This window comes from Lycium ferocissimum, chromosome 2, assembly GCF_029784015.1.
Source record: "Lycium ferocissimum isolate CSIRO_LF1 chromosome 2, AGI_CSIRO_Lferr_CH_V1, whole genome shotgun sequence".
Classification (NCBI taxonomy): domain Eukaryota; kingdom Viridiplantae; phylum Streptophyta; class Magnoliopsida; order Solanales; family Solanaceae; genus Lycium; species Lycium ferocissimum.
Genome location: NC_081343.1, coordinates 56,942,854 through 56,969,927, shown reverse-complemented (window position 1 = coordinate 56,969,927; position 27,074 = coordinate 56,942,854). Strand labels below are relative to the sequence as shown.

Genomic DNA, 27,074 nt, shown 5'->3' with positions numbered 1-27,074 from the left:
GGGTGGCATACAATGAATGCCCAGATTTGACCATGAATATTAGTAATGGGCATGTGGAACGGATTGAGTTCGAAGGAGATAGTTGGATTGCTAATAATGTCCTACATTGGTAGCTGAAAAGAAAAAGAAGTTACATATCACATCATGTGAATTTACTTCGGACAATGTCACACCATGTTAAAATATTTTAAAACTAACTTAGCTCAACTCTTTTTGGTGGAGGTAAGATGGGCTTGTGAATAGAACATAAGAACATGACTGGGCTCGTGGATTATACCACAACTGAGATCCCCTATTATCTCAAAGATATTACTCCTATAACTTAGAAGAATAATTTGAAAAACAGAAAAGAAAGAATACTATACAGGGGAAAAAAGAAAACAAAGCATCATTTGATGTTAATAAAGTGTATATAGATCTTTGAGTAGTCTCACTTTAGTAGGCAAGATTGTAGCATTTTTTCTTGTTTTGGCCAATCATTGCAAGTTCTTAGACTCTCTTCGACTTCAAGCATAAGTTCTTCCTACTAAAAAGTCCATTTGCTTTCTTCAACTTTGAATCTTTCAAGTACTTTCGCACTGAGATTTGGAATAGTCATCAATCCGAACAATTCTGCCCTACATATATGGCTTTGAACTGTTCCAACATGTTAAAACCTAGCTGACGAGTAAAAATCTTAGTGTACAAATAGGGCAAAAATATTTTTGTTGTTGTACACATATAAACTTTTGAATTCCTTGACATAAGGGAAGTTTATATTATAATGGCAAAGGTAGTTCAAAAATTTCTTTCGGACATAGTTTAGTCGTTTAATCCTCTCGTTCAAATTTCGGGCTCCGCCACTAATGAGAGGCAGGGGTGGGGGTGCATGGCACCCCATAGATTAATATTTTTTTTTTATATACTTATATTGTAATTTTCTTAAATTAGGTTAAATATTTGATCCTGCCACGTCCAGTCTTAAATTAGACAAAAGTGTCACAGCTAGTAGACACAAGTTTGAATCTATCTTGAACATTTTTCGACTCCCGTTTTTCTTTCTGCTTTTTTACTTGCTTTGTTCCAGTAATTCCCTTTTCGGCTCTCCCAATTTTCTATTTATCTTTTTATTATTTATATTGCCTTTTCTTTTTCAATTATTTTATATGTGATCTCTAGCGAGAACACACAAATAGAAACTTCAAAATCTCTTAAATTAAACAATTCTCTTAATCTCAAATCTGTGAGTATTTAAATCGAAAAAACTTGGGTCTCAATGGAAATTTTGGATTGAGATCAAAATTCAATTTTTTTATATAATTTCTTTTGTTTATTACTCCCTTCGTCCATGTTTACTTGTCTATATTTGACTTGGGACACTCTTAATAAGCAACAAAAAAAAAAGAGAAATGAATTCGAGTACTTAATAATAAGGGTAAAATAGGTATAAAACGGTAAATTATGTCTTGATTTTTCAAACTATGTAACTTACAATTAAAAGTGGACATATATTTTTAGTATAATGGAAAAATAAAAATGGACGGAGAGAGTGTATTATAAAAATTTATGCTATTATATAATTGTTAAATTTAATTTAAATTACTTTACTAGTTAAATTGTGATGGAAATTTCGTAAACACTGCTTAGAAAAAACATAAATTTTTTTATTTATTTTTGAGAACTTGTAGTTTATCTAATTGACTAATTCTACATTTACTTATGGGGTGTATTTACCTATTGAAGAATTTTTCTATTATTTTTCTTATTTTGATTGGTGTAATTCCCTTATTGAAGATGTTATTTTACTTGTGCAAATTCATTTTTTAATATACATGAGATACAAGTCCCTTAGTGAAAATGTTGATTTTACTTTTGTTGTTAATGGTGTGATTCCTTGTTTAAGATGCTAATTATATTCGTTTCTTGATTTTTGAGATGTAATTTCATATTTGCAAATTAAAAAAAGCCTATTAAGTTGACCCGAATAAACTAAAAAGAGATGGATCCAACCCAAATATACGTTCCTAACAAGATGTACATTGAAGAAAATTGTGGCACCCGCTACATTCAAATCCTAGATCTGCCTCTGATGAGAGGAAAATATTAACTTGCAAATTTATTTCCTGTATATATATTAACTTGAAAATGGAGCTTTATAATGATTCATAGATTTTGGGAATTATATGGTTGAATCTTGAAGAGGACTAGATTCACTTAATTGAGTTTAACTTAATTCACAAGTTTACTTCTTTTTTCGATTATTATATTTTTGTCTATCCTTTTTCAATTGAGTCTAGTCCAGTCGTGTTATGATTTCACTCTTCATTGCAATGAATAAGACCGAGAAAAGGCCATAAATAGTCCCTTATCTATGGGAGTAGGTCTAAAATGGTCCCTTAACTATACACTTATCGGTTTTAGTCCTTTAACTATCCAAAAACTTATCAAATTTGGTCTCCGTCTATTTTTTTATACAAACAACGTACAAACTCATAAATTTTCGTGAGATTAATCGTTAAAGCATTCCTCAAACATATATTTCTCTCTCCCTGCTTCTTTTTCATCAAGTTCATTCTTTAACCTCAAATTTTTTCCTCAAGTTCTCTCTCGCGTTTTGTAACCGACGGACTGCGTCGGTTAAAACCGACTAAAAACTGAGCCAATCCGTCAGTTTTGTTTTAAAAAAAAATTAAAATTAAAAAAACTGAAGATCTCACGTTGGTTTTTTTTTTTTGAAAATTAAAGAATGAAATGTAGGAACTTGGAATCGAACCCGGGTATGTTCCTTGGCATTAAAGGGCTTTATCACTAGACCAAGATATTTTTTGTTCATATAATTACATTGATTTAATTTATATTGTTTTTTCGCTCTAAAAATGGACAGAGTCCGTCTCCGTCGGTTTTTTATAAAGAAAATAAATAAAAGACCGACGGACTCCATTGGTTTATTTTAGAAAATAATATAAAAAATCATTATATTTTTTCGCGCATTTTTATGCAAAAAATAACCGACGCCTTGATCCGTCGGGTTTTCTTAAAAAAAAAAAAAAGATTTAAAAAAATTATTTAAAAAGCCGACGAAATCCGTCCGTCTATCCGTCAGTTTTTTCCATCGGTTTTTTCCGTCGGTTCTTACCAATTTTTTTGTAGTGTTTAAGAAGAATGGTTACAGAAATTTTGTGCCTGAGTTTGTCTTTTCAAATTTTAGAGACTCGAGAGCGACACCAGTGCCAGAGTGCTTTTTTTTTCCCTTTTTTTTTAAAAAAAACAAGAGGAACTTGAGGAAAAAGAAGCAGGGAGAGAGAAATATAGGTCTGACGAATGGTTTAACGATTAATCTCACGAAGGTTTATGAATTTGTACGCTGTTTGTATAAAAAAATAGATGGAGACTAAATTTGATAAGTTTTTGAATAGTTAAAGGGTAAAAGAAATGTATAGTTAAGGAAATATTTGCAGGCCTCTTTCATAAGGTGACTATTTATGACCTTTTCTCGAATAAGACCAATAACTTTGCACCTCCTTGGGGCTAGGCTCTTTCAATTTTATTGGAAGCAAAAAGTATTTGTAGCTCATTAGCAGGCCAGCAATTAAGCCCAAATCAAATACCATTAGTTACTTCTTCTGATGCTCAACAAAGCCTAGCCTTTGTTCATTTGCAGAAGCCTAGAAAGTCAGTCAACTAATAGTTACATTGGCCCTTTTAAACTCTAAAAAAGCTGGTTGACGTATAGCAAAAGGAGAATACTGCTGACATTACGCATTGAATTTCTGGGAGTAGCTAAATAATCAAAAAAGTGTGTTGATTGTTCCAGAAGAAATGAAACAAAAAATATGGTAGAACTAGGACAGTTATTATATGAGGCCTACCCAATGCTAAAATACTTTGAATGAATGTTAAATGGTGACTGGGATAAATATTGCTACTGGTGAATCTTTGCCTAGAACCTAAGCTGATTTAGCAGTTTCAGACTTGCTCCAGTTGATAATAACTTTGTGCTACCAAATATATAAGCTAAAACTCATTTCACTAAAAAGAAACAAATGAAAGGCTTCCATAAAAATTATCGTAGAAACGAAAATGAAGTTTTCATTACGTACATTTGCCGCTTTAAAGTGTGTGAATTATCTCATTGTTGACAGGTGTCAGTCGCACTAGAATTACTAACTTCTTATCTGATGTGACATAAACTTCCCATTAAAGTGTGTGACCCAACCCATCTTAATCTTCTAGAAAAGGGGACACCAAACATACTTTTTATTCATTTCAAGCATGCAATAGATAGAATAACTTACAAGAAGAATAGCTTAACATTAAAAGCCTGCAAGTTGCCAAGTCCAATTATTGAGGTGATTGTTTTGTGGAATTCATATATATGCACTACAAGTCATGCTGAAAACAATATATCCAACAGAGACAAAAGGAAATGAACAAGATAGAGGATAAAAAAGTGAATGAGGAGATAGAAATTGCAAGCATCTGACTTGGGATTTTACTACTTTTAGCAGAGATCACAAGGACCACTTTTACCTTGGATATATTCTCTGGACTGGCACTCAATTTTAAGCTGATTTATTGCTCTGTTTATCTTTGGAAAATGGTTGTGTTGTTTTTATTCAATATATAATGCTAACTGTTGCTTCTTAAGCAAACAAGGTAGCAACATATTTTTCATAACACGATTCTGAAGTTTGGGCCACCTTATAGGGATTGGACCACTAAACTCTTCTTAAGAGTTCAAATGACCTTTGGACATCCAACACATAAAATAGCATTACCTCCAAGAAATTTTTAATCCGTTCCGCCATTTTTCTTTTTGTTCCTATTTTTCACTAAGTTCCTGCCATTTTTGCCCGGTTTTTGGGGGTCGGGGTGTTGTTTGCCTGTAAACATTGGCTATGAAAGGGGGAAAATATTAAGTATGATTCATAAAACATGTAAACCAACCTCTGTAAACTGTGACAGACACCGACAAATTACCCTATAAATATTCTGATACAATAGGAAATCACTTATTGTTTAGTTCAGTAGAAATGCAACTTAAATTTAAAACAAGGTGTAGCAGACCATTGAGAAAAAATGAACAGTAGAATGCAATACTACAATTGTAGACTTGTAGTGAAACAATTAGGCAGAGCCTTTGAGCTTCTTTGTGATGGTGGCAATGTATTTTCCCTGGTGGAAGGCTTGCTCCAGTTCAAGCTCTGTTGGCTGTCTAGAGCCATCTCCAGCAAAAGTTCCAGCACCATAGGGACTTCCACCTTTAATCTTCTCCATCTCGAACATGCCAGCTCCAAATGTGTAACCGATTGGAACAAAGATCATTCCGTGGTGAACAAGCTGTGTAATTGCTGTCAACCTGTTGAATTACCGAGTTTAGGATAAATTTTCAAAACACAATTCTAGCTCTAAATGTGGAAGTCTTTGAAGAGAAGGGACTAACGCGGTAGTCTCTTGGCCACCTCCTTGAGAGCCAGTGCTGAAGAAAAGGCCAGCTGGCTTGCCTGCAAGCGACTGAGTTCTCCAGAGACCACCAGTGGCATCAAGAAATGCCTTGAACTGAGCAGCCATCATCCCAAATCTTGTTGGAAACCCAAACACAAAACCGTCAGCTTCAGTAAGGTCATTGGGTGTGATAATTGGTGCATCGCCTTTCGCTGGTCCACCCATCTTTCCAAGAATCTCTTCTGAAAGAGTTTCTGGTACCTAAAAACGAACACATAAGCAATACACACTCATTAGTTTTTCGCCTTTCAGCTCCAAAGCCCTCTAAAGGGGCACTGTTCAGAACATGGAATCAATCATAACATTCAGGAAGTCAAGGAAAAGTTCAACTACGTGGATTATCATTAAATGGTTTTCTAAGTCTAACTGCATAGACCCTTTGTAATTTCAAACATGTAGTAGGAATCACTGCATCATATGTCAAGACAATGATTTGTCAGCGGGATTTTAGCGTAAGGACTAGGACTCTAGAGATTTCAACTGTCAATGATTAATGTAATGACTTTAGGAGACATTAGGTTTGCAGAGTCAAAATCACACACTTACTTCAACTCCCAGGGATAAAAGATTCTCTCACTCACACTCACATAAATAACATCTTTAAAATGAAATGTAAACAGACCTGCCATAGTTTGGCTTCTACGCCTTCAACTGATGCGGCTCCTTTCTTTATCTCTTGTGCTAGCTTCTCGACATGTCCATACATGGAGTAGTAACTGCATAAATTTATATATTTTCACCATTAGCTATAAAATCCCCAAAATTGAAAATCAAATGAATTATACAAACCATCCCTACTTTAAGAGACAATTTTTTTGGGGTTTATAAGACTTCACATACGAGACACAAGAATGTTGACTTTAAATTGAATAAGAAACACAGATCATATTGGAATAGTTGCAAGCAATCCAGTTAAATAACACCTAATACACTCAGGATGAGGACATCAGGCACAAAAAATGGCATAAACCAGATATTAGCACTCAATGATCACATATCATCCTATGAGGGAGTTCTTGACATGTTTAATTTGGGGAATTTGTAGGAGAACCTTATTACTAATGGCAATATTGAAAAGGCAATGGAGTTCAGACCATAAATTTATATGATAGTAGTTGAAACTAATCAGCAAAATCATTCACCAAAGATAATATCACCAACTCCATAAAGGAAGAGTTTAGAAATGTGTCGTCCAAAACAAGCCTTATATATTTGTGTGACTGTAAATCATCTCATAAAGTTAAATTGTTTTTAAATATAGAAAGGTGCCAATCTTTTTGGGACAGACAAAAAAGGAACGGAAGACAATCTTTTTGGGACGGAGAGAGTAATATTTTTCAATTTCAAGAATGTCATCTTAAAAAGACTAGTAAAACAGCGCCTAACCAACTACTGTAAATTAGTTGGTGAATCATTTTCATAAGAACCTTTTAGTAAGCAAACATTTTCCTATCTCAGATCAAGACAACGAACACTTGTAAAAAGTGGATAGGAGGATAGTATTTTCAATTTCAAGAATGTCATTTTATAAAAAGACTACAAAGAGTAGTTAACCAACTCCTGCAACAATTAATTGGCTATATCATTTTCACAAGACTCTTCCAGTAAACTACAAAACTCATATTACATTAGATCAAGAAAACAAACAGTGGAAATAAATAATAGTCTTCAGTCTTCACACACAATCTCTTCAACAAATGCATTCAATTGAGTTGATAAAAAACAAAATCCTGATATTTATATCCAGTAAAGCAAATCTTATCGACCCTTAGATCATTACCATAAAGAAAAGAATATTCCTATAAATAAATTTAATAAGAGTAGAACATAAAGACAGAGTGTTTACCAGCACACATACATGATAAAAATAATTGAAGCAAAACAAGAATTAAAAAAAAAAAAAAACATATTATCCCAAATTAAATTAACCAAAACCAAATCACACCCACAATTCATGTCACATTGAAATTCAAAAAAAGAGAAGTCAAAACTCAATATGAAGATCAGAATAACATGCACAAAATCAAGAACATATAAAACATGTAGAGAAAGAATACTTACACAATGTAGACTTTGGTTGCCATTGAAGGGATGTTGTGAGAAAGTGTTAGGTGAATGAATGAGTTGTTGGAATACAAAGAAAAGAGAATGGTGGAATGAAAGATAGTGGGGAGGCCATTGCTACTTATATAGTGGGGGGAACCCAAATAGCCTAATTAAGAGTTGACCATGTTTATTTTTGATTTATGTCCGCTTAATTAGGGGGTAATTACGTCATTTGATACCTCTTTTCAACATTTTGTTAATTCATCCTTCATCACATAAGTTGTTGATGTCACGCTCATCATCATTATCGTAATAATTATACTTCTTTTTATTTCTTTGTTTTTAATGTTATACTAATTTAATTTCTTTGTCTTCATTATTAAAGGGGAAAAGAGAGACGAGTGCAAAGGAAAATTTTACCAACAAGGATTGTGGAGGAATAATAAGTACTTATTTATTTTTAATCGGAGGTCTCGCGTTAGGATCATTCTGGGTGCGGAGTCACGTTAGCTAGGGAATGTTTTGCCACTCAATGTGGGACTTCCGGATGCGAATTCGGATTGAGTCGGGTCCCAATACGGATACCGAACACCAGACGCCGGATAAAAAATCAAAAAATAAAAAATAAAAAGGAAAGTATAAATAGGTAACAGAATATACAGCTTTCTGCACAGCTGGTGTTGGTGCACTTTTGCTCTTTTATTTACGTTCTTTACAAGAAAGGATACTATGTAAAAAAGAAAAAAGAAACAATACTGCTTAATTACTAAAAATGTTTGGATTACTTGTCAATAAAGTAAATATAAAAATTGCATAGTATAGATAATTTGAAACCAATTACTTACTACTTATTATCTACTATAAGTTGCAAACTTTCCTAATTTGTGGATAGTTACCTTATATGTAGTTGACTTGGGCGATTTGATGAAAATCTTCTTATATCGTTCGGTTAAAAATTAGATCTAATAAATATTTAGATGCTAGCATATATTTCTTGCTTATGAGGCGGTCTGGATTGGCTTATAAGTTGGTCAAACCAGCTTATAAGCCATTTTTAATTTATTTGGGTGTTTGACAAAATAGAAAAATGCTTAAAGTAAGCCAAAAGCAAGAAGTTGGGGAACCCAACCTTTTTCTTTTTAGCTTAAAAGCCATTTTGATTTAACCAATAAAATTACTCTTTTATCTTTTATATTTTTTTCTAATTTCAATATTACCCTCACTGCTAATAACCCTAAACTATCATCTTTTCTTCTTTCTTCTTTCTTCTCCTCCATCTCTGCGATTTCACTGGCTTCACCCATCAAAATAGTCAGATCTAAGTACATCTGGAAAACGAGCAGCTCCCCTTTCCAGTGATTGTAGTTGTATACAGATTGACAGTTACCATCTAACTAATTTTCTAATGATAAGTTTACACCAAGCAAAAGTAACGTCGTTCAATGATCTCAATAATTTGATAGGATTTAGCATAGGACTTCTGTAAAGCAACAAAACACCACTTTCGGATTCCACATTCAACTTCATATTTTTGACTGGGGCGCATGCACCATTCATGTTTATCAACTTATATTGGAACTAAATTAAAATATAAATTAATTTTAATTTGAATCAATTTAGAATTAAAAATCTTATACGAGTAATAATAAGCTTTTTTATAGTGTTTAAGAGTATTTTAGTCATTTTGACAGAAAAAAGTGCTTAACTGTACTTGCGTACCAAACACATAAATAATTTATTTTCAGATTCAGCACTTTTATCCAAACACGTAACTGCTTATTTATAAAATAACTTTCAAAGACTTAAAAAATACTTTAAGCACTTATGCTTAAAAGTCACTTTTTTCTAGTTAATCCAAACGGGCTCTATGAGGGCCTTTTACTCATTTTTCATTTTGATGTTTAGTGCTCATTTCAGTTTTTAGGTCGTATGACTTTACTTGTCAGTCGTCACAATTAAAGAACATACAGATTGTTATAGTTCGGAATACAATGAGCAGCACACTTAATCGTTGACGTCAATAAAAAAGATTGACTTTTAGTTTTTCCGAAATACAATATGTATATATATTTACAAATTACATGAGAATACTATTAGTAACAATATTTGTGGATAAACGTTAAAAGAATAATTGAAAATTATCGTGTTTAAAGGAAAATATTTAATTCCTCGAATAGTATAATATAATTCTTTTCTGGACGGAATAAGTATGTAAAATTTGAAGGAAAAAAAAAATTCTAAATCGACTGCAAGTATGTGGGTTAAGTATGCTTACTGTTACTGGAACCCAGCAAAGAGGTTTTTAAGTTAGTTTGGTCCCATGCTTTATAATTATACAATTAATAAGACATAGTTAACCTTTTATGACTGAAGATCAACAATTGAAGATTGGGAATTAACCAAGATACGCAAAAGAAAAAGAAAAAGAAAAAAAGGAGACCAAAATGCCTACCATTTGTCCAAAAGATAGCACAGTACTAACGCATGAATCAAAGATGATTCTCAAAAAAAAAAAAAAAAAAAAAAAAAAGTTACATAAAATTGAAGAGATTTAAGAGAATGCCGTGGTCTTAATTATTTAAAAAATGTAGCTTTATGGATGCCAGCACATACTAAAAAATCAATCTGGATTAATATTCTTAAGTGGATATAGCCTTTTTAAAATTCTTTTATGAACCAAAAAAGGAAGAAAGGGAAAGGAATAAAGTGATCGCGAACGAAAGGGGTGAATAAGATGATTTGAATCTTAATTTTTTTGTTTTTTGTCCCATTCGGTATCCTTTACCTATATTGAAGCTCGACTTTTTCGAATTCGTATTGCGTAGAGCCCATTCGGGGGAAGTGCTTCCTATCAAAAAAATTTCTATACCTGAATCTTAATTTTTATCCTTAATTAAATGTGTCAAATTCGAGCTGTACGACTAAGAACATTTTTGTAGAGAGAATTTTGCTGTCCTAATTTGATCCAAATTGGTCAGATTAATAAGTTTTAGATGCTTAGCGAAAAAACAAAGAGAGAGAGAAAAAAAAAATGATGGGAATTAAAACAAACTAAACATGTCCAGTAAGGGCCATTTGGTTATAAGGATTAAGGCGTTATCAGAATATAAAATATGAAAATAAATTTATTTCATGTTTGATTACGGATATTAGCTAAAATCAGAATAAAATTCATACTAAAATCATGGAATTATATATATACCCCATATTGAAGGTTTGATTATCTATCTTGATTATATTCCTAATTTACAGTAAATTAGAATTACAATTCTGAATAACCTTATTTGTAGTCAAGACTTATCTCCACTAACACCAATGTCGAGACTTGACTTGTTCTAGAATATGAAGGTGGGATATGAGAGTCCTCATATGTGCACCCCGCACCGTATAAAACTTCTGAAAGGTCCAGAATTGACCTAAACAAATATTCTAGTAATTAAACAGCTTTAGAGTTTTGAATACAATATTTTAGTAATTAAAAATGTTCAAAGGCTTCATATGTCAGACTGGATACATTGGAGGCGGCCTTGGAAAGTTTAATTTTTTTCCTTTTATTTTCAACTGTTCATGTGTTAGTTCGAAGACATTGTTTAATTAACCTGATCAATTATATTCTCTCTACTTCAACCTAAATTTTTTACGAGGAAGTTTTAAAACTGGACCCCCCAAGTTGATAGAACTTAATTAGAAGCAGTATATTTTCATTAATTATAGGCTTATAGCTGTGGGACCAGTCAAATATCTTCGACATTTCAGAATACGTAACTTGTAACAAGACTATTTCGAGTTAGTACGATTTTGATTTGGACTTAGTAAACAAGAAATCGTTAAATTTTAAATTAAGACACACAATAAATCCCGCACCAAAGTCCAAAAACAAATTCTCAAAGTAAAAAAAAAAAAAAAAAAAAAAAAATCTGCGTAAGAGTGACGAAATTATTACTCATATCTCGCAATATATCTTAATCCTTTCATAAACAATAAATCGAGAGAAGAAGTAACTGAATTTCCATAAAGAAGAAAAACGTAACATGCATACAAGTTTAATATCTTAAAATGGCTGCTAGATCTACTGTTGACAACGATGACCATATCTGTCAAATTCCTCACGTTACAAATTCTAGTTTTATTCAGAACAATTTCACATAGCGTCTTGCATCACTATGACGACCATTATATGTCAAATGACATAGATTGATGTAGCCACAATCCATGCTAATTAGTAGTCAAATATTAGTTTATAGTCGTATAACTTAGATGTAATATTCAAGTATGTTGAAAATATAATTACGTCATTATTTTTTTTGAAATAACTTAAAGTTTTGAAAAATAAAATGGTTACACACTTTAATTACATAATATCAGAGAAAGAATGAGAGACAATTATGTCAAGCGTATGGCAATAGCTATTATACTATTTACCGATTAGCTAGAGATTCTATGGCTCCGTTTTTCTTCGGCTAAGTAATACTAACTTTCATGATTATAGTAGTGTTATTTCTTTTGTTTCTCCATGAAGTTTGTTTTTAATTAGATTTAATTTATATCACCTTCAATAAAATCTGTAAAGTGTACATATTAATTAAGCAAGAAAGGATCGAAGAACTAGAAATGATCACAATCTTGCAATGAAGGAGAACTATTGAAAAAAGTCATTGACATTGACAACCCTGTTGTTCTTTTGGAGGACATGTTAAAATAGTTAAAATTACATGCATGTCTGCTGCTATATACTGATCTCAAGTGGAAAAAGGCTGAAACTTGCCAAATTTGACGATGACTTCTAAATCACAAGTTGATTTCCACGTACATCTTTGCAAATCCATTTTGTTGAGTTTAGCTGCACCACGTATCAATGGGGTCATTTCAATGTTCAATTACTACAACTAGAAAGTTTCAATTTATGGTGACTAAACGGTCAAGAATTTCAAACATGAATGTGATCAGACTAAACGGTCAAGAATTTCATACTATGCGTTTTATCACTAGTCTATTTTCATTGCTATATAAAGCCTTAGCCTTAAGTTTTACATTTTGGATGGATGTTGTAAAAGAACCCAAATAATTGATGGATCAATAGAATGACCTAATATTGAAGTAACAAATTTAAGGTCAGATAATTATGTAAATGGCACTGGGCCACTGGCTGCTAATGCATCTGTCAATATGCAATAGGAGATAGTACAGCAAACCTAATATAAATATGTACAGTACTTAAATATATCTCCAACAATTTAAGATTTTAAAAGAGACAAGTTGGACTTCAAACATGGTGTTAGTCGAGATACATCACGTATTCGAGCCATCGACGGAATATTAATTTCATCCTGCTTGACTTAAGAAAAATAACCAGACATGCATACAGATATATATAAAGCATGTTGCAAAGTTAAAAATAAATAAAGTCACACTGGATTAATGAAATATGTGATTCCACACGTCACGATACTTCCTCCGATCCATTATTTTCCTATACTAATTTGGAACTCCATGAGCAATAGGATGTTAATTAATTAAGATAATGAATTTGTTATTTGTAAATTCTAAATCTTCATGGGAAGAAATATATAGTAAAAAAGGAATTAGCATGTCTTTTGTGTTTGTCACAACATGAGTCATTATACTGTAGCGAATTACTGCCATGTATTCCTCTATGTTGTTATGTGTATATTTTAATTTTCATAGATATTTAACTTATCTAACCTTTTGTTCCTTTTCTATTTTTATTGATTGATATACTCATTATCATCCTGCCGCCCCCAAGCCGGGCCAAATTACATTAAAAGGAGAGAATTTATTTAAGAGTGCATGGCTTAGCCAGGTAGCTTAGATGGATCAGAAATTGCTGTGTAGTTTTCAAATCCACTTCTAGTACGGTTCGGTTGTTTTGAACAGTAGAACATGATAGTGTGGGATTAATAACACATTTCCAGTAGTTTACTTTTTAGATAACCGGTCTTAACAAATATCCAAGTCAAATATTAGAAAAGAAGTCGATCGATCATTTTCTCAGAGCTGAGCAAAATAAATTATATGATCAAAGATGGTTTCTCTTTGAAGCGTGCTCATCTTTTCTTAATTTATAAGTTCATCCTCTTTCTGTCAATTTTCATGATCTTTTTGTTCTGCTTTTTCATGATATCACAATAGAATATAAATATGCACTTAATAAACATGCATTATTGCTAATCAATCATTATACTCAGGATTAAATCTTCTATTGTGGACACGTCTCTTTCTTTTGGTCGGCCCTTAGGCCTAAATCTTCATTAGGTTCGTTTTTCATTTTTACTTACTGCTGAATTGCAAACTGTTTCAACTAGCTGCTTTAGTCACAATTACGATTAGCAATTAATAGCTAGAATACAACTATTACGTTTAGTCCGAAATATTAAAGATCTTGTATGTCAATCATGTATGTTTCTTCTTACTATGACCCTGACTTAAACTTAGAAAGCAATTAAAGGATCAATTTCTAAGTTTTAACTCAGGGTCGTCATAAATCATCATCGAAGTATCATTAATTAAGAAGTAGCATACATGGTTGACATACATCATGTATATATAGCGTGTGTGCGCGCGCGTACTTAAAACCTTACATCCACCTCATAAACATGATATTTTAAAAGAATCATCTTGATCATCCTGAATTGGCATTTTAGTCCAATTTAGTTAGTTGTATGTGTTCATCGGATAACCCTTGAAAGTAATAGAATATTCTGAATTTAGAGGTTGTGAGTTCTAGAAAATCGATTCTGAAATATACAGCTAACTCTTTCTATAGTTGTTTTCGGGCCCCATAGACTTTTACTCTGAAACACTGAATTCTATTAAATCTGCAAATTAATCCGTGATTGGGTCGACCATTTGAAAGCATGTGTATTGTGGTTCAAGGATGTCTTGGAGGCATGAGCTTCAAATCATTTGGTCCGTAATAGCATTGCTTGTCTCTGAAGTAGTAATATATAGTATAGCACAAGAATGTCTGTGTAATTGCTTAATACAAATTAAATACTCCATGATGTAGAACATCTGAACTTGAAGACAATCATGGCATCGTCCCACTTTTCAGTTGAATGTTGGCTTTTACGAGTGCTACATCATGTCAGCTTTCATTCTTCTTTTGAATCTACCACTAGAGCTTGTTATTCCATATGCACACACATTTTTTTAAGTATATCCGGACTATTTTTTCATGTGATTAAGCTCATCCTCTTAGAGCCTGTTTGGATGACGCTAAAAAAAAAAAATTATAAGTTGTTTTTAGAACATAAAAAAAAAAAAAAAAGTTGGGATAGTCCAACTTATTTTTTTGAGACTTATAATTTGTTATAAAACACTTTAAGATAATTTCTAAGCTTTAAAAACGGTCCAATTAATTTTTTGAGAACTTATTTTAAGACAAAATAACTTTTAATTTAAATTTGTGAACACTCAAAAAAAAAAGCGAAAACGAACATAAAACTTATAAGCCAATCCAAACGGGCTCTTAGTCAATTTTTTGGCCGGAAGTAGGGTCCACCGAGTATGAGTCATCACTTATAAAAGGTCACTTGTGCTAGCTTCATATTTTCTTAGATGTTCATTATTTTAGTGGTCATTTCTCCCAAGATCAAATTCAATGATGACTATCACACTTGTAACCTTGAGAATGATTTCTGTTTCCCATAACATAGAATGTACTAGTTACTTTTGTTAATTAGAGATAATAAATAGATTAAAACATACGCACACTCGAAATTTTTATACCAAATTAGTTATTATTATAAAGTGATTAATTAAGATGAACATGTATATTAATTAGTTATTATGTAGGGATAATAATATTAGAAAAACATGCGATGGGCTCGTTGAATGAGTGTAAACATCAAATGTAAATAAAAAACAACCCACAATGTATCGTCCAAATGAAACACGCAATTAGGTTGATCCGGCTGATATATCTATATAAGGGCAATTCGCAAGAATGTCCTTATTTTGGGGTGGTCTTTAATTTTTGCTTATTAAATTGGTGATTTTAATTTTTGCCCTTCGTTAGAACCCGTTGGTTTCGGATTCGAACCTCCTCTTAATCAAATTTTTTTTTAAAAAAAAAATCGCAAGTTAGAGTTTGGATTCGCAAGACATATATTTGCCTGCAAAACTATGCCTCGGGTAGAATTTTGCTACCTTCTCAAACTCTGCCTGATCAGGTAGAGTTTTGAGGCAAACTCGCATGCCAAAACTCTGCCTTATACCTGAAGGCAAAACTCTGCCTTAAGGCCTAACTTTCCTAAAAAACTCTACCTTGTGAAATTGTCTTTTTTTTTTTTTTTCAACTGAGCTAGGATTCGAACCTCAAACCTCATGGTATTAGGCGAAAGGGACAAAAATTAAAGACCACCAATTTGAGGGGTAAAATTAAAGAAGGGCACTCCGCACAAAAAAAAGTCTATATAATGTCCAGTTTTTAGGTCAATCATTTAAATTTTTTTCCTATTTTTAAAAGTTGTGCGAATATAGCTCTTGTGAAATTACCCTTCTACAAACGCTAGACTATATATCATCTAATGCTTGCTCATATATTTCTCAACTTTACAGACAAAACATTAGCCTATTATCTAACATTAGTAATAACTTACAAAAATTTTAAACCGTTGTTTAGCATCTTCTCATTAAATTCTCAATTTGGCAAAAAGAATTTTTTAACCGCAGTCCAAAAAGTTCATAAGTTAGCAAGAGAAATAAGTGGATAATCATTTACTAATAACTACACCAAAAAGAGACAATTGGTGAAAATTTCTGAGTTGACTGCTGATCCATATGTTAGATTTCCATACTGGACTAGTTCAAAGGCCTGCAAACTTGTCAAGCCCACAATAATAAATCCCAGGCCCATGAGATAGCGTTCCTTCCTTAGAGCAAGGGATGGCACCTACTAACTACCAGCTTCTGAATTTTCTTCTTAAGAGGAAAAGGAGATGACGACTAAAGAGAGAAAAGAAAAACAAATATGATTAAAAAAACATACTAGTAATAGGTTTGGCATCTTCTTGAGAAGGACTAGAAAGGAATCTATGTGCAACTCTCGTTGAATTGAAACTTTCCTTGGGAAATGAAATTGTCCACATAGAAAAATTGAACAAAAGCTTCACAATTCAATTAGAAAAAATAAAAAAAAGGTAAAAGAAAAGAACCGTCTTTGTCATCAACAAATAATAGTAATAGTAATATATAATAATAGTCAAATGCAGGTAGCTTTGTCAAAATACTTAGCTCCACCAACCAGGTACTTTTTCTTGGAATAAAAAATTAAAGTAAATGGTTGGCCAGAATTAAATGATAAAATTTAATATATAAAATATATCCCTAGCTACATTAATTTTATATACCTAAATTTGTTAATTTAATTGAATGCAAATAGAGGGCGAATAAATGTTTTTCCCCAATGACATTGTGGCTTGTTTGGTTGAGTAGAAGCTGGTGAAAGATTGTCAACCAAAAGAGAGAGTTCTTCCTTATAATCCGGGTTGAAATTCTTCTGTATTTAATTCAACAGGTAGAGGAATCTAAATGCTAAGCGTGTGGGGATGGTCACCTAAGATTTTCCAACTTTATTTTGTTATATTCATAACCTGAAATAAGATTCTTACCTAACAAATTTAATTTAAAAGATAGATTTGTACAGGTTCATCCAATCCATAATGAATGTAATTCAAATGCATAAAACTATTTGGTCCCATTCAACACATTATTCTATGTGTATCACATAAATCATATTTCCACTACTAACCTCCTCCCCTCCCCCACAAAGAATAATTAAAAAAAATAGTAGTAGTATAACATGTGCATTTATTATATGGTGATATTTAGCTCTCCCGAGAGAATATACTATGAGAAATCCGTATTCTGGAAATCTCACACTCATCAGCCATATTCAATTCTTTTGTGCCACACTTCATAAAGAGGATACCATCATTTCACTGCAAAGGCTATCTTAGGAAAATTTTATTACGTCTGCATACCAACGGCACACAAAACTTGTGAGAATTAGTTGCTTGAACATAACTACCTGTATTCGACAATTTACAATTTTTGCACACAAGAGTTGCTCCTTAAGGCACATTTTAGCGAAATTGTCCTTCCTAATATCCAGACAAGTTTGCGGGTATCTCAACTAATTAACTAATTTCATGGGATAGACGTCCCATCAGCATAGGTACGAGTAACTCTATCTACCAAGGTGGGGGAAAGAAATACAAAATGATTCCTTAACAGTTAACAAAGACAACCTATACCGACAAAACATCAAGATTCCTCTAAAAAATTTGGAGGCTAGGAGGAAAAATAATAATTGGAGAAGTGTTTTGGCTTGTTTACTTCTAAGTAACAGCAACAATTTAGCCATTAGCAGAGTACAATCCAGTCAGATGAAAATTTGATGCAGTAGCAGTGGAGGTGGGACAGTCTTAACATGTAATGTGGAAATCCAAAAATCAAGATCAAATCAATTTATGTGCTTCCCCCCTCCATGCACAAAAAGTACAGTGAATGAAATCTTTTAGCAAGTGCACATAACAGCATATAAAAATAGCAAGAGCGAATCTTTCTATATTCATCACCCCTTTCTCAATATCATGCTTAATTATACTCCTATCTAGGACACTACTGTATTTGTAAACTGTTGTAAGCAGCTACATAGACTCTCATTCATCATTCCTAATATTGACTACTCACTATAAGGAAAAACTGGGGATAAAATTTATACAAGCATTTAACCTGAAGAATGGATTTTTAGTTTTTTTACATTAAAAGAAGTAAAACTTTAATATAAGGAGAAAAACAACAATATGAGAACCATTGATTTTCTTTTTCATCTTTATTTTCAAAATATAAAAACAAAAGAGAGAGAGAGATACACATTTTTTTTGGCCCTAAAATTCTAATCATTTTGTACAAAGAAAAACTATTCAACAAAATAAGGAAACCCAACTCACCTTCTTCACCCTCCAATGCTTTCCATAAATCCATCAAAAATCAACACTTTCCAAATTGACATCCTTTTTTTTTTCTTTAATTAACCAAATCAAAGACTCAATTTTTTTCCTTGCAAAACATTAATCAAACTATTAGCATTCCTTCTAACTTTCTCATTATCATCTTCCAATAATCCAACACAAATCTCAAACACCCCTTCTCTTACAACCAACACCCTCATCCTTTCACTATAATTACACAACAAACTTATAGTCAACAAAGCATATTGCACAGCTCTTGATGACCCATTTTTCAACAACTTCACTAAAACATCCAATAACCCACCAAATTTAATCATCTCCTGACGACCCTCTTTACATTTCGCTAACAATCCCAATACCTCAACAGCTCTTTCTAACCCCGAATTCGCATTCCTTATCAATATCTCCACAGCCTGATTCTCAACAACCCGAACCCGATTATCATGAAAAGAACACAACGTATACAAAGCAGTAGCTGCTTCTTTTCTCTCTCTAACATTTCCACACCAAAGAAGTGAAATCAATCCAAGAATTGCATCTGGGTATGCCCCAATTGTTGCTTTATTCACTTCTACAACAGCTAAACTCGTTAGAACCGTGGCGGCGACCGCCCTTGAATCGCCGCCACCTGTCCTTAACGCTGCAACTACTTTCCCCACAACTCCTTCAGCAACTAACCCGACTTTATTATCATCATCTAAACTCAAATTCAGCAACAAATGAAGCGCTTTTTCCTGTAATTGAGCACAATTAAGCACAGCTGAAATAGCACCTGATTCGGTTAATTTCCTTCGAATCGCTGAGTCACGTTTTGAGAGCTTACTGAGTTGGTCAAGCGAGTTGAGCTTAGAATCCATTGGGGAAGAAGAATTAATTAGGGTTTGAATGAGGGATTGTGGGTCAGGATAAGATAGTGGTTTAGGGAAAGAGACGAGGGTATAATTGGAAATGAGACTACGAAGGGCGTGATTAGGGATGAGTGTAACCGGGTCGGGTATGGGTAGTTTAGTAATGGGGCAAGTACGGTGACCGGAGTCAACCCAACGTTGGATTGAAGCACGGTCAAAGGTGTGACCCGAAGAGAGGATAACCGGGTCGGACATGATTTCCAGTGAAATTGGGCAACGAAAGTCGTCCAGGAATTCTTGGGTTGAAGTGGCTGCCATTGTTTCTATTTTTGTTTGTTGTTTTCTTTTTGTGGGACTGTTGGGGGATTTGTGGTTTTCTCTCCCTAGATTTCTGTCTTTCTCTTTCTATATAATATATGTGTGTGGGGAGCTAAGAGAGGGGTTTATGAGGTTTATTAGGTCAAGGGAAAGTGTGTGTACACTTGTGAGGTGGTGCAAATATGAGGTGGAGGAACTCTTGTGACATGCATCACTAGGTGAAATGACAGTATTCTCCTTGACAATGACTTCTCTTTCATTTGTTATTTGTGGTTTGATAACACCTCCGTTTCTTTCAAATTTTGCATTATTGGTATAAAATTAGAAAACTTTTTTAAACTTATATTGGAATTAGTACTATATTGATTCACTGAGTATTTAAATAATTGAATGAATAAAAAAATACATGTATAACAACAACTGAAATAAAAAGCATATTAAATTCTACTTCCTTCGCTTCAAAATAAGTCTTTCATTTAATCTTTCATTTCATCCCCGAAAAATCTTGCTTCGTAGAAGAAGAATAGGTATTTTAACTGAACTAGCCTTAATTAAATAAGTATTACCTAATCAATATAGTTTCTTAATTACATAAAAATTCACTTATATAAATAGAAAATTCAGAAGAAAACAATTAGTTCCTTCTTAATTATATAAGTATACACTTATTTTGAATTAATTAAGTGGACACTCATTATGACCAGGGGAGTAACTTATTGTTGAAGTTGCAATGTTAGTGTTGCTCACGCCGCTCTCTAAGCCAATTCCTTTACTTAATTTGAACATCTATTTAATGAAAAGCTCTTTCTTCCTTTTTAGATAAGATAATTTTTGAAGATTCTTCAATTTTTACATCATCCAATTCATAAGATTTTCTTGGAAAAAATTAAGTAATTATTTCAGTCAAACACTTGAGAAAGAATGGGAAGGTGAGAATACTAATTAGGACGACGACGACAACAACAACAACATACCAGTGGAATTTCACAATGTGGAGTCTGAGGAGGATAAAGTGTACGTAGACCTTACTCCACCTTGGAAGGTAGGAAGCTGTTTTCGAAAGACCCTCGGCTAAAAAAAAAAACAAGACAAAAATTCAGATAAGGACAAGCATATCAAAGCAATATGAAAATGAGAATACTAATTAGGAAATCATATAATTTGCTGGAGAGTCGCAAGTTTGATTTTGCCATTTGGGACTCTCAGCTAAAATGGTTCAAAAGGATTTGTCGGTCACATTTTTCCCTAGAAAAGGGAAATTGAATCTTATGCTTAAGTCAATTTCCTAAATCTTTTCCGTTAATTGACAATTACGAAAACCCCAGTTTGATGTAAGGGTACGTTTGGCAGTAAAATTTAGTAAGGGTCCTTAACGGTCCCCTGATTAATGCATATCGCTCTGTCGTCACGAGAAAGTGTAACCGTTATGAAAACTATATGTATTTACTGATTTACCCTAGTGGTGGAACTGTTATAGGTCAACTCACATAAAGTATGCAAATAAAAAAAGGTATTATTAAAGTCCAATACAACAAAAGCACGTCAATAAAGTTGATGTTTCTTGACCACGTGAATTTCGTGATCATGCAGTGAGAAAAATACTTTCAATACGTTCCAAATTAATTAACTTGATTTATCTGCTTTAATTTAACATAAATTCTTTGGACGATGTTTTAATGTAACAAAGAGGAGTTTATGATAATATACTTTAGGATGTCAATACTCTGTTACTTAATTGGAAAAAAAAGCTACTCCTTCCGTTTCAATTTAAGTGTCTTGTTTTTTTTTTTGGTCCGTGTCAAAAAGAAAGCTTCTTCTATATCTAATAAGTTGACAATTCAAACATCCTAGCAAGTTTAAATTCACAAGATTCAAATGACATTTTAGTACATTGCACACATCTTTAATTAAGGCCCGCAAGATTCAAAAGTCTTTTTTTATTCCTTGAACTTTGTGCGTAATCAAAGTAACACACTTAAAATGGGATGAAGGTACTATTAATCAGTAAACTATTTGTTTGATGAAATTGACAAATTGTCAACAAATATTGACATTTAAATTGACTCCAATAACTCAAAACTATAACGCTCGTGTAAATAATACCTTTTTAAAGTAATAAAAAGGGAATAGACAGAAGGTTGAGACAAAAAGATATGTATCAGAGAACTCACAAAGTTAAAGGGAAAGATAATTTTTACCCAAAATTTTGGAAGGCTTTCTTTCATTGATGGGTAAAATAATTGCAAATTATAGTTGAAGTTAAGTATCTAGACGTAGTATGATATCAAATTAGGAAAATGAGAATTGGAAGTAACGTTCGTTTGTGCGCTTATGGGGACATCCATAATTCATTTACAATTATACTTCTTGCTTATCTAAAAAAAGGCTCTTAATAGACTAACACATGGAATCAATAATGTTCAATTGATTTTCTAAATAGATACTAATTTTATTCTCACTTAACAAAATTGATGCGACTTGCAGGCCTATATTTTCCAAATATATAAAAGGGTAACAAACGCCTTTTACGATGGCTAAGGCATCATAAAAGAAAACCCATCGCCAAACCCATCGAGTGTCATCCAATTCTTTCAACACCGATCTAAAGGGTTTATTTAAACACTTGGGTCATTCTTATTCCACAAAATTATCGAGCAAAACCAACACCAAAGCGGTGCGCCACTTGCCCCAATTCTTAATGGTCAAAACTCCACGAATTTACAAATTAGTGAATTTACAATTAAAATGAGTTGGCAAATATTGGCACAATTTAAATGAGCTAGCAATTTAATTGGCCACTTAATCCACGTAGGAGATTTGGTGTTGGTTTTACTCCGATAATTGCAAAAAGTGTCTAAGTGGAATAGGAATACCACTGAATAAATAAGGCATTTTGGCGCATAAAATGGGTTTAGTACTTAAAGAAAAGGACAAGAATGAATAAATGAATGGATGTTGGAAGAAATTTGAAAGTGACATAGTTTGGAAAATGGGACCCTTATAAATTGTAATTTTTCTGTTATGACGAAATTAAAGCCTTCGTGAGTCGTGACATCCTCTCATAGTTGCCAAATGTCTGGATCGTTTTGCTGTATATTCCAATCATCCCAAATTGATAAATGTTATAAAATTATTGTTCAATTGAATGGTTTTCTTTGTCCAGCATATAATATATTATTTGGCAAGCGCGTGAAACTTATTCTTAATAACATTGGTGTCCGACCTAGCTCGTTTATTATTTTATAGAGTATCTGCTATTTCCATCAAATTATTGACATACTTTGCCCACCAAGAATTAGTTAGATAAAAAGAAATCACCTAACATTTTTTATTTGAACCTCGATCTCTCATAATTTTCACTAAATTAATCAGTAGGCTACACCTTGGGTGCAAGAAACGCATTACACTTTTGGAACTCAAGTCCTTTATAAAATTATATTCACTTGTGACTTGTGGGGTGCTGACATCCAATATTTTACACTACGATTCTGGCTACCTCACACTTAAGAAAGTAATAAAAAAGTTTTAAGAGGTTATTTTAGGTGAAAGTTCGTTTGTTGAGTGAGTCTATTCAGAGTTCAGGTTTAGTTAAACTGTAGTTTTATCTGCAAATGCTCCTAGTTAGGTTTGACGTTGAGTGATTTAACATTTCTTTAATCATGGCATATTCCTGATAATGTGATATCCCAAAGTTTTGAAAAGAAAGCACTTTAGTATCTTACTATAACCTAACAGATAAAAGCAGTTATAGTTAGCCCATCCAAGGAACATATTGTCTTGTTTATCTGATCTGCACTTTCCTATCTTAGGATGGAATAAAGCAAGGAACCAATACATTATCCAATCATATCTCTGTGGGTTAGTATTAATGGAAAGGTTCCATACCTAACGTGACAAACATCTCCTACGAAAAAAGATAACTCCAATTTAGTTGTAGCTAGCAGGGTCAATAAAGAGTAGATGTAAGTAGCAGAAGATGCATGAACTTTTCTAAGTAATTATAAAGTATTTTATAGACATATCAGGCTAGTATGCCATGTAAACAAGCAAATAAAACTAAGAGTAAGATCATGGCAACTGGGAGTTCTCTTTCCAATTATCCTCTTCTATATAGTAAGAAGCATAAGCTACTTTAAGCTCTTTGTAGAATATAACCTTTTTCTTTAACCTTCCATTTGCAAGTTACATCAGCAGCTGAAGGCATAAATCAGAAAGTACCATCACGACGTTTCAACCAGACATTCTTCCAAGGTTCTCTCTGAATTGTATACTCAGTTTCCAGTGAACAAAACGACCAATTGGCCCCAGTTACACAGGGATCCATGATCCATTTCCCCTTTGAATATTTCTGCCAACTTAATCTGAGCTGCACATAGAAGTTTAAACCTTTTGATAACATTGATCTATGAGTTTCTAATGAAAGTCTAAACAAGTCAGCATCAGTACCTCAGTTGACTAAGACCGCTGAGATAAAGCTGCATCGTTAATGCATGAAGGTTTTTTTGCATTGTAGTAAAAATATGCTATCATTTGAACCAAGTCATCAGCCGTTCGAATGTCTGCACAGATTTATCCAAAGTTGCAAAGTAAACCATTGTCCCACGGAACAATGATATATGGTGAAATTTTAGCTGAAAAGGTTACAATTAATATATCAAACTAGCAAGGAAATATGTAAGTACCTTTTTCCCTGTAGAGTATCCTATTTCCTCGTAAGAACAATATTTGTGGAGACTCTTTAACTTTAAGAGCATAGGCTAGATCCCTCTCAATGTTTATGTCAATCTTCACAGTCTACACGAGGAAAGCTAAGTTAAGATTGTTGACTAGTGGACAATGTACAGAGAAGTGATTATGTTTCACAAACCCGAGGAGGCAAGCGTTCTTTGGCACTCCAGTACACCTGGGCTGCTTTCTCTAGCTCCTTAAGTGCTTTCCAGTTGTCACTAGCCCTGTGCGTTTACAAAAATGTTTCAGAGAACATAAAAGAACTGCATATGGTTTACAAGATATAATCTAAGAACATCAATTAGTTCAAAAAACAAGATTCACTTGCCGATTGTATCTCTCGAAAACAAGAACAATGAGGGGACTGGGATGAAAAGCGAAGCTCTCCCACTCAAGACAATTGATTTCTTTCACCCAACAATCATCAATCTCCCCCTCCCAATCAATCTCAACTCCGTCTTCTCCTACTACATTTTTTATTGGATGCTTGTCAAAATACTCTGATGCTCTAATTCCCCATCCAACATCTGCATCTAGAGGCCAATCTGGATCCTCTTCCTCAACGATCATTTTATTTTCTTTCATATCCTTGCTGCTATCATCTTCATCATCACTACTTTGATCAGAATCAGTGTCATCATCAACCCTATCTTTGAGGATATTCTCAGTATCTTTCATTATTTCAGAGTTCTGCTCCCGGAGAGAAGCAAATGTCTTTTCTAGCGAATCACGAACAAAATCCTCAACTGCAGCTGCTTCACTCCTGCGACCACGCCTTGGCTTTTTGGGTATTGTTGTGGGGAAGATCTTGGCGGAACCTTTGTCTTCATTAACAGTAACTTTACTTTCCTGGGAACCAGTAGCTTTCCTAGGCCCTGAACCAGAGTTATGCTTTGGATCAGGCACATGTTCCTCCTCAGCCTTTCTTGAAGTGGCAAAGCAAGTCAGACGTTTCAAAGGAGGCGGCAATAGGAAGTTAGCGAAAGAGCAAGAACTAAATTGTTGCCCTGCTTTGAGAGCAGAGAGTGATGAAATTGCAGAAAGGTTAAGATTTAATGCAGAATGGATGACCATTTTCCCTTGCTTAAATGCTCTGCTGGGAGGATTAAAATCTCTGAGAGAAACTCCTAATATAAGAAACCTGTTGATGACAAGAATCAAAATTAAGACCACAAATTTATCAAACTCTTTAAGTGTACAAAACACAAAATCGAAAACATACACTTAATGGCAGACCACTTGAACATCCACATCATAGTCTTATACACATACTAATAAAGATAATGGAAGAAGAAGAAAGTAGAGTAGCATTTCATCCAAAGTTAATATTACATGGCAACTCATGTGCTATAGCTACATTCCTGGAGAAGTTAGTAAAACAAGGTTTAGAAGCCATAATATTGAATTTGAGCACAGTACCAACTCTTTTTAAGTTTCATTTCTCTTTCTTAACAGAAGAAGCTAAAAGCATGATCATCAAACTGCTGTACATACAAGGGAAAGGGAATACTCACGGGGAGCAGGAGCGAACCCAACCTATAAGAACATCTGTTACCCTAAATCAGTGATAAACGTATACATACACACATAAATGTACACGTACGTATACGTATTACACAAACACACACACACACACATCTGAATAAGATTTAACAAAAATGAATTTAAACTAAGGCAACAGTCATTGAGACAAAGAAGTAGTGTGTACGGTGGTACTCCACATGCACAAACTTAAAATCCTAGATATGCCTTTGGTTACCGTTAAAAGGGCCAAAAAAAAAAAAAAGGGCAGCCCCGCTACACAAAACATTCCGCATTAGCAGGCTCCAGGGAAGGGCCGCACCCCAAGAAAGCATTCCGCATTAGTAGGATCCAGGGAAGGGCCGCACCCCAAGAAGTGTAATGTAGATATAGTCTGGCCTGATGCAAGCATTAGTGACTGCTTCCACAACTCGAACGTGTGACCAGACAACTTACCGTTGCTCCAAGGCCTTTGGTTAAAGTTAAAAGCTACTTCTTTTAAACACTAGAGGTTGAAAGTCTAATGAGCAAATAATCGAACATATTGCGTGCATAGGTCATCAGCTCATTCTTTGTTTATGTAATAATAACATGATTACAACAATGGCAAGTAGTACTGTAGCAGTCGCTAAAGCTCAAGCAGAGAATCAATTTTGTAATAATATTTACCAACCACTTTGTTACCTACCAAAATACTGCTAAAAAAAAGTCTAGAAAGACGAAGAACTAACCTGATGAAAAAAAAAAAAAAAGGGCTTAGTATGACGTTTCTATTGTCCAGTCGCTACTTGCTCTAATCCTTTAAGAAATTAAGAAGAAAAAATGGAAGCTTTTTAGAACTTGAAAAGATATAATGGCATGGAAAGTCTTTAAACTCTTCAAGATGATTCAATTTTATTCATGGTCATTGCTATGAAAATTGGGGAAAGTGCACAAATAGCCATTTTAACACCCTACTTTAAAGAATAGCCCAAGTTTATAAAGTTTTTTAAAGTTTAGCCGCTTCAAAATCAAATTCAGACTTCACGATATTGAAGTTAAAAGATGTGGGTCTGAAGTTAGCTTTGGCGTTACTACTCCACTTGCATTAACTTTTTACACAGTAAAATTCAACAATTCCAGAGAAAACATT

The 27,074-nt window shown here is 33.4% G+C and overlaps 3 protein-coding genes across 3 annotated transcripts; all 3 read right to left on the bottom strand.

Annotated features, from left to right (window-relative positions):
* Window positions 1–4,878: 4,878 nt before the first annotated feature.
* Window positions 4,879–7,702, bottom strand: LOC132046269 (NAD(P)H dehydrogenase (quinone) FQR1). Its single transcript, XM_059436855.1, has 4 exons — window positions 7,546–7,702; window positions 6,107–6,200; window positions 5,423–5,685; window positions 4,879–5,338 (listed from the first exon to the last, which is right to left on the bottom strand). The coding sequence occupies exons 1-4, from the start codon at window positions 7,566–7,568 to the stop codon at window positions 5,107–5,109; spliced, it is 612 nt and encodes a 203-aa protein (XP_059292838.1). The 5' UTR covers window positions 7,569–7,702; the 3' UTR covers window positions 4,879–5,106.
* A 10,662-nt stretch (window positions 7,703–18,364) lies between these two features.
* On the bottom strand, window positions 18,365–19,718 carry LOC132046268 (U-box domain-containing protein 8). The gene has a single exon (XM_059436854.1). The coding sequence runs from the start codon at window positions 19,691–19,693 to the stop codon at window positions 18,596–18,598; it is 1,098 nt and encodes a 365-aa protein (XP_059292837.1). The 5' UTR covers window positions 19,694–19,718; the 3' UTR covers window positions 18,365–18,595.
* A 3,942-nt stretch (window positions 19,719–23,660) lies between these two features.
* On the bottom strand, window positions 23,661–26,874 carry LOC132046267 (thioredoxin-like fold domain-containing protein MRL7, chloroplastic). Its single transcript, XM_059436853.1, has 5 exons — window positions 26,674–26,874; window positions 24,750–25,562; window positions 24,561–24,645; window positions 24,376–24,487; window positions 23,661–24,252 (listed from the first exon to the last, which is right to left on the bottom strand). Exons 2-5 carry the CDS (start codon window positions 25,493–25,495, stop codon window positions 24,149–24,151), a joined length of 1,047 nt encoding a protein of 348 aa, XP_059292836.1. The 5' UTR covers window positions 25,496–25,562; window positions 26,674–26,874; the 3' UTR covers window positions 23,661–24,148.
* Window positions 26,875–27,074: the final 200 nt, after the last annotated feature.